The sequence below is a fragment of the Sipha flava genome, unplaced genomic scaffold (genome assembly GCF_003268045.1).
Source record: "Sipha flava isolate LNK unplaced genomic scaffold, YSA_version1 23_pilon_pilon, whole genome shotgun sequence".
Lineage (NCBI taxonomy): Eukaryota > Metazoa > Arthropoda > Insecta > Hemiptera > Aphididae > Sipha > Sipha flava.
This window is the reverse complement of record NW_020272884.1, coordinates 124,484-133,524: the sequence shown is the minus strand read 5'-3', so window position 1 is coordinate 133,524 and position 9,041 is coordinate 124,484. Positions and strand designations below refer to the sequence as shown.

Below are 9,041 nucleotides of genomic sequence, written 5' to 3'. Positions count from 1 at the left end.
TAGGATTTTTTAATTTTGTTAATTCTGTTGAAATACAATTTTTAGCCATTATCAAATAAATTTCTTCTTTTTTTTTTTGTAGTTCTAGTTGCCCAGAATTGATATATCAAAAAAAATTATATAAATTATTTAAATTATTAATCGTTTGATATATCAAGCATTGAATGCCACCATAACAAATTAAAAAAAAGTAATAAATTATTTGATAATAGTAATGTCTGAGCAGCCATAATATCATCTCCAGATGCTCCAACTCTTAATATCTCATTTTCTAGGCAGTCTACAATGCACTCGACATTTTGAATTAAGGCTTTCACAACTTTAAAACGTGCCGCCCCACGAGTTTTACTCAAACTTTTGAACATTTACGATGGGAAATCAATTTAATGATAGTCAAGTAAATTCCAGGATATTCATAATTTTTTAAATTCCCTCGATGACCACGCTTAAACCGGACAACGTTTTTACAGTATCGAAAAGAATATTCAAAATCGTTGTCCATTCTGTTCTATTTTAATTTTTTCGTTGAAATAAAAATTAGTGAATTGAAGACTGGGTCTGTGTCCCGAGGGTCTTTACGAGTAGAGGCCCAGGCGGCAAATGTCCATTTTTTTCCTGTTAAATCCGCCACTGCACTGATAACGTATAAGATAATAATAAATTCAAACGACAATCATATCATAAATACTACAGCCACATAAATAGGTGGTTATTTTGATATGAGCGATTAAACTTTTTTTTTGGGGGGGAGACTTCTTCTTGATAGTTAGGATTTAAATAATGGGCCATAAAGTGTTAAACACTGTCAATCTTAATTCGTGGTAACTACAATACGGTCTTTGAGGGATGCGGTTGCTGCTATAGGCCTCCTAAATTACGTGCCTGATATATTATAGCATAGATTATATATTACTAGTAATATATAACCAATGATTATAGATATTTATTGACAAGAAATGATAAGATTAATTGTACCTATATGGAGATTTTATTATTACTTGTCAGCCAATAGATTTTTGATTAGTATTAATTAAAATTTAATAAAACACGAAGAATTATAATTAATATAACGATACGACCCAGCCAGGTTTTTTAAATTTTTATGTTTTTTTATTTTTTTTAAGGCGACACCGGTTGTGGTTTACCGCCAAACGTGGTGTCAACGATATAACTAGTTGGTAGCACTGCGTTTGTTCCCTCCATTTTGTTTTATTCGTTTGCTCTCTTTTTCTCCTGTTGGCAACAAGCCGACAACAAACCCGGTTAGAGAGAGAGAGAGATAAATGACGTTCGCCATCCGCATCTTTTAGCGTCGGCCTCTGTGTGTGTGTTTAGCGTGTAAATAATAATAAATTCGTTACAATATTTTCCCGTGGCAAAAAATAAAAATAATTGCACACACGTAGGTAGTGTCTCACACTTATTCCGTCGGCCGTCACCAATATCTTGACGTAAGTGACTGCAACTGCGGCCCATCGTACCGACTTTCACATACGAATCGCGGCTTCCGCCGACATCTTAGCAAACTGGTAAGCATAAAATATTTCGTGTAGAATGCGATCGAAAATAAAATATAATATTAAAATAAATTATTGGCCGAAAGTTGGTTTGCCTCGTGCGCCCCGATCAATTACTGTTATTCTTAACTTATTCTTATCCTTTTGCCGTAGAAAAAATGTTTATACACAACTAATTTCATTGTGTTATAGGAAGACATGGCTCAACAACCAAATGCCAACGGCCGGTCTAATGGCCCCGGCCGAGATGACGATAAGAAACTCTTTGTAGGTGGACTTGGCAGAACCATCAGCGAAAAAGAATTGCGTGAATACTTTACCCAGTACGGTGAAATTGAAAATATTAATATCAAAACCGACCCATTCTCCGGACAGTCTAGAGGATTTGCATTTGTACAATTTGTGAATGCTAAGACTGTGGATGATTTGCTAGCTGCTGGAGATCATTTTATTGCCAATAAAAAAGTTGATCCAAAAAGGGTATGTTAGTCTGTATTTATATTATATTAATTAACAAATTTTTAGTAAATTAAACATTTTTTGTTACTCGAAAGTAACTTTAAAAGTTAAATATCTATTACACTAAAATTAATACATGACATTTATCATGCTTCCTTTTAAAATTATTTAATTTAAGTATATTGTATTATAGATTAATTTAATTCTAAAACTACTACAATTTATTTCAATTTAAATAATTAATTTTAAAATTGGACATTAATATAATTTTGAATAATCACTTATGGGGTTTTATTTTCATTATTTATAAATAATATTAATAATAATTAATAATATTTAACAAAATTATACCTTTTGATAATTTAATGCTAATTCTAAAACATTTTATTTTAAGTCATATTATTGATTAATAGTAAATTTGGTTGTATTTACTACAGTTTTCTTTATATTTTTTAGAAAATATATTTATATATGTTTCCTTTATGAAGTGTACTTAAGAAAACAATAGAATGATTCAACAAAAGAGTTTTATTCGGAAGAACATTCTTCTTAAATAGATCTAATAATATAATTATTTTTATAGATCTTCATTTTTAAATTGATAGAGAATAACTGATTATTTATTGAAATTCTTATCATTTCAGGTTACAAAGAAAGTAAATCCACTACGTTGTAAAATTTTTGTAGGTGGTTTAACATCTGAAATGACAGAACAAGATGTACGAAATTATTTTGTTCAATTTGGTCAAATATCTGAGTATCAACAACCATTTGATAAAATGAAAAATCAAAAAAAAGGTTTTTGTTTCATCACATTTGAAGATTCTGAAGTTGTTAATCAAGTTTTAAAAAATCCCAAACAAGTTATTAATGGCAAAGAAGTAGATGTTAAAAAAGTAAAGTTTAACCCTGAAACAATGACAGCTCCAGGAACACGAGCTGGTCCAATTGCTGCTAGAACTCCTGCTACTTTTGGCATGAGACCAGCATATCCTGGTTATATGACACCAACCACGGCATCACCCTATGGTACTGCTGCAGACTATGGTTATGCTGCTAATGCCTATGATGCATATGGAGCATATGGAGGTTATGACTATTCCGCAATTGGCTATGGCAGTGGTGGTTATTCAGCACAAGCTTATGGAGGTGGCAAATATCGAGAAGCCACATATCCTCGACATGCGCCATACTAAATGCAAGACGCAAGTATAACGTTTGACGAATAATCATGGCGGACACATTAAGACTGTGTTATAATTATTCATTTTACCATAATTTCTGTATAATATTAAATATTTACTACCGTAAAACCATAACACAATATTAAATGTTATATTATACAACAGTTTGTTATAATTTATAACAAAATGGTATGCCTAATTGAACAGGTCACATTTTAGGTCTACGTATGATGTAAATAAATGTTTATAATTTTTTGTACATCATCATCTTAGTAACCAAAAAATGGTACTTTAAAGTTAGGGACTACAACAGCAACTTCGATGTAAATTTTTTCCAATAGCATCTTTGACATTTTCTCTTAACTTTCGAGTTTCCTCAATACCTATGTTAAATATTTGTATTTTGTTGTTGATTAATTTTGTTTTAAGTCACTATATTTTTGGCGTCTACTTAGTCCATTCTGGCTTTGTGAATATTATTAAAATTTTATAAGTCCAAAGATTAAAAGTATTCCCACATTTTATGTTGAGTGTTACAGCTTGACTTTAAAAAAAAAAAAATTGTACATTTTTGTTTGATAACATATATACCATAAATATATATATATATATATATTTGAGTAAAAACAATTCCAATTATTTGATGTATATTCTTGTATTACCACATTTTTATGTTTTATATTCTCAAGACAAGTTTGAGGATAGAAATCAATTAATTTAAAGGTCTTGAGCATAACTAATGTGGTTTTTTCGGTGAAATGTCTGTTCAATAGGTTGTATTAGAATTAAGTTATATTTCATTTCTTTTCATATAATATACATATTTTATTCATTGTGTGATTTTTCCAAAATATAAAAAAAGTCCTTAATGAAAACAAATACATGAAGAATATGTTTTTTTTATATTTATATTTTTTTAAAATTAAATTTTTCATTTGTCTCATGGTCTAGTTACATTTATTTGTCAAACTTTTACCGTTTGTAAATAATGTGTTGTAAATTATTTTTTTATTTTTTTAAATTTTAGGTTATTCATTATCTCTGATAAATTAAATATTATGGAGATAGTAATTTATTGTTTCATTAAAAATGAATCAAGAAATATTTTATGACTTCTATATTGCTTATAATATTTAAGTAATGAAATGTGAACATGATTATTTCCTACATTGTACAACTTTAAATTACCTATTTGTACAATAGAATTACATTTTTTAGTTTATGGAAAACAATGTAATCTATAATTGTTTAAAATGTATGTTGTTGCGAGATTGGTTATGCAAATACAAATTGTCAAACAATATTTTGTTAGTTGTTTCAGAATCTAATCAAAAATATATTAATTTCTATTGAATTGAAAGGAATATACATGTGTAGTATAATTTATTATACTGATGTTGGATTTCATTTAATAATCCTTTTTACCTTTTCAGTAGCAAATTATACCAAATATTTGGTTCTGAAGTTGTGAGTCACCAAAATATTAGTTGAAAATTAATTAAATTATTGTATTATTTAAATATAAATTGCATATTAGTAAATTTATATTGTGTATATGTTTCAATTATAATTTTTATTTAATATATAAATGTATATTATTATTTTTTATATATAATTGGTGGTATTATGACACAATAGAAACTAAATAATACATTTAAATATATCATTAATGGATTTAAATTAGGTTGAAAATTAATTTATCAATTAAAAGTTTATCCTACTTATATAGATTGTATTTAAGTTGTAATACTGATATTCAAGGCTCGGAACTTCATGCACTATAAAATACTAAAATATGCATTAAAAAATAATAAACTGACTACTGATTAGTAGTGATTATATACACTGTACAATGAAGTCGCTTGTATGCAATACAACGAACAGAAATAATATTGTGTATAACCTAATAACCTAATGGTTAAACAAAATTGTTTAAGAATTTACCTATGGTTATACAATTTGTTTATATCATGTTACAAAATATTAATACTGTGGTAAATTTGTATAAAAATAAGTACTGGCCGGCGGTGGTCACTATTACGAGTTTTCAGTACTATAAAGGTTATAATATTATTGTTAAGTGCATTGGGAGCCGGAGCAATACAAATAATAGCCGTTGATGAATTAATTTATTTTGTCAAACGATATATAACTTAGAATTTTGGTTATCATATATCTAATATTTTATTATTAAACTACACATTTTTTTAAAAAATGTTGTTAAATCCATGAAATATACATAAAATGTTTTTAAACCCAAAATATGCGAATTGATACAATAAGTAACAAAATTATGCAAGAACAATTTTTATGTCTGAAATATATATACTATGAATCGAATTTGTATCGAATCAGAATTTCAATATACACTTTCTAGAGAAATATGCAAATGCCTAAAGTTCCGAGCCACGCTAATATTGTTTTAAATAGAATGAAACAGTGAGAAAGAATTTTGTTTTGTTTTTGTAATGACTACTATTAAATTAGGTATTGAGAGTACCATCAGGGCCAGATCTTAACATTTTAATCCCTTTCTGCATGCATTTTTATTTATGACTGGAAAAAAATTTTAAATTACAAGGTAAAGTTTATTGTGTGCCAAATATGACACACCATGCATAATAGTCAATAAATTAATTAAAAATTATTTCCGCAAGACATCAAAATATTTATTGGATCATTTAACCTGTAATGCTGAAAGAAATGTGTTAGGTATATAAAATAAATCATTATTACGTGTTATGAGTATTTGTTTTAAAATATATTAGGTTAAGTAAAAATGCATCATCAATCTCGTTGTTTATTAACTTAAAAAGAAAGTTGCTATAATTATTTATTCTATGTGTTTTTAGTGGTTTTAAGTGTAAAATATTTAACGCATATGAATCGAAGTACTTTATTTTGTATTTTCTCAAGTTGATTACTATGTACAATGATGTTATTTTCCCAAATTATAGGAGCATATTCGAGATTAGAGCGGATAAGTGACGAATATGGGCATTTGAAAGTGAATGGATCAATAAATTTTGAACAATTTCGTTTTATCATACCAAAAACTGATAGGGCTTTTTTTTTAATAGTTAATATATGTATGTTAAATAATAGTTTTGTATCGAAAGTTATTCCCAAGTCCTTTATCACATTTACATGTTCTATGCTGGTCTTTGAAATGGAATAATTATAGTTGAGTGTAATACACTTATTGGAATATGTTAAAATTTGACATTTATTGATGTTGGGTGAGAGGCCATTAGAAATGCATCACTCGTTAATGCAGTTTTTTGCATCGTCGGCGAATAAAAGATTATTTGAATGAGTGATGGAAGACACCACATCATTAATAAACAAGTTAAAAAGAAGAGGAGATAGATGATCTCATTGAGGAACTCCGGAAGTTATAGAAATTGATTCAAAAATTTTATACTTAATTATTTGTGTTCGTTCGCTTATAAATGAGTCAATCCATGACAGAAGAGGATTGGCGAAACCAATTTATTTAAGTTTTTGAGTTAATAATTTATGGTTGACACTATTGAAGGCTTTTTTGAAGTTAGTGTACATTACATCTGTTTGTTGACCTTTTGAGAAAGATTCAAGTATAGCATGTTTTATAGTTATTAGGTTAGTTACCGATGATTTATTAGTTTATTATTATTAACAATTTTTGAAAATACTTTAGGTAGGATAGATATTATTGAAATAGGGTGGTAATTTGAGACTAATGATTTATTACCTTTTTTGTTTATAGGGTTGATGCAGTGGCGCACACCTCATGGGTCAAGGGGGTCAGTCGACTCCCGAAAAAAATTTGGTGGTTAAAAATATTTGCAATTTTCTAAATGTTATTTCAATATCGAACACGTGAAACCTGATTGGACCTAGGTTCTTGGCTTAAGTGCTAAGTTCCACTACCTCAAGCTCCAAAATTACCTATATTGGAGTTGCTTTGCTAATGTTTTTGGGTAATGGGTGGGTGGTCGGTATTAATTTAATATGTTCGACCCACGTCGATAAGAATGAGTGTGCGCTACTGGATTGATGTAGGTAGATTTTCAAATGGATGGAAAACTACCATTTATTAAAGAATTATTAAAAAAGATATAAATCTACAATTAAATAGAAATAATAAAGATAAACCGTGAGGACCTATAGAATTATTGTAATCAAGAATATTTAACTCGTTGAAAACTTCAATGAGCTCAATGTGGAGTTTGTTAATAGAGTCGTTAGATTCAATTATTTTTTTTATAATCGTGTTAATTGGAATATTAGTATTTTTATATAACTACAAAAGAAAAATAATGATTAAACAAATCAACAATTTCTTGACCATTTTCAACTGTTATGTGATTGAGAGACATAGAATTTGCTAAGACGGGTGATGATTTGAGGTTTTTTATGAAAGACCAAAATTTTTTGGGTTGAGATTTAAGAGAATTTTTCGTAATAATTAAATAGCGGGAGTAATCTAGTTTACTAAGAGCTTTACATTGGAAGCGAGTTGAAAAAAATTTCAAGTAATCATTACTTTAGTTAGCATTTTGTAAATATGGTGATAGGTTTTTTTAAATTTTATTAATTTTATTTAATTCTTAGTAGACCATCTAGGAAATTTAGATTTAAATTTAGTTTTTTTAGGAATAAAAGTGTCTATAACAAAATATAGTTTGGCGTAAAATTCATTGATGATAAATATATTATATATATATATATGATATATAATAAATGATAAATATATCGTTACTAATTTTAAAAAGTTCTGATCAATCTATTGAACCTAGGTATGATAAGATGGCATTATAATTACCATTAGGCCAGTCATAAGATAATTCTGTATATGATAGAGAAAAAGGAGTATGTAATTGAGGAGTATAACCGATATTTAAAGGTGGATGTTACGTTATTGAGTGGCGTTTTATTTAAGTTGGGAAGATTGAAGTCACCCAAATGAAATAAATCATCGTTAGAATGGGATATAATTAAATTTTCGATAGTATTTTTTTTTATTATTAAGAAAAGAACATCTACAATCTATACAATTTTTTGTACAATAATTAGATTTGATAAAAAAAAGAATATAAAACTGACGGCAAATATTATGGTTGGGAAATTATCTATTGATAACACCCAGCACGTGCGTTGGTTATTGACTAATGATTGTTAATGTAGAAGGTCTCTACACCATTTTCTTTTTAGTCTTCGTCGAGAGTTATCGGGTTGTGTTTTAGATGATGATTTTTTTATTAGTGGGTTAGTGTGTGATTGGAGTTTACTATGAAAACTGGTGTAGTATGTTTTAGAGATTTGATTAAAGGTTTGTATTTTTAAATCTTTGTGGAGGTTAGAGTTTGTTATGTACCAAGGAGCAGGAGAAACTAAACGGAGACAGATGGATTGGAAGACTTGTATTGATCTGATGTTGGAGGGTTAGGTTTCGCCCCCCCCCCCCCATGGTCTCAACTCAAATACGCCTTTGTCCATTCTATAAGTACAACTAAAAAATTAATAGTTTAGTTAGGTACTAAAAATAACGCTTTAATTTTTTTTTTTATACTGTCTGTATAAAACAATTTTATACCATGTGTATAATACCTCATATGATATAGTTTTATACCACTGTATAATACAAACTCACATCACTATGCAGTAGATGCATTTTCAAAAATGAAAAATAGAAGATATCCTCTTACAGCTTAGATTAATTTAGAATTAAGTTAACCTTGTTTAGGTAATGTTTATACAATACAAAATTGTATTTTGTAAAAATACAATAAAAAATGATAGGTTAATGTTGATTTTATTAATTTTGCGTGGATTTTTTTTATGTCGCCCAGTGAAAATGTCTTAAAATATTCACTGGCTTTTATAACAAAAATACAAA

At 28.1% G+C, this 9,041-nt stretch overlaps 1 protein-coding gene across 1 annotated transcript; it reads left to right on the top strand.

Moving 5' to 3' along the window:
• Positions 1–1,281: 1,281 nt before the first annotated feature.
• Positions 1,282–3,992, top strand: LOC112684024 (RNA-binding protein squid-like). Its single transcript, XM_025555321.1, has 3 exons — positions 1,282–1,529; positions 1,710–1,997; positions 2,621–3,992. The coding sequence occupies exons 2-3, from the start codon at positions 1,716–1,718 to the stop codon at positions 3,170–3,172; spliced, it is 834 nt and encodes a 277-aa protein (XP_025411106.1). The 5' UTR covers positions 1,282–1,529; positions 1,710–1,715; the 3' UTR covers positions 3,173–3,992.
• The last annotated feature ends 5,049 nt before the right edge of the window (positions 3,993–9,041 follow it).

Bases quoted from the DNA above. Each gene is read 5' to 3' on its own strand.
- LOC112684024 (XM_025555321.1), top strand. From the start codon at position 1,716: ATGGCTCAACAACCAAATGCCAACGGCCGGTCTAATGGCCCCGGCCGA. The intron at 1,998-2,620 runs GTATGTTAGTCT...TTATCATTTCAG, and splicing joins AAAAAGTTGATCCAAAAAGG to GTTACAAAGAAAGTAAATCC.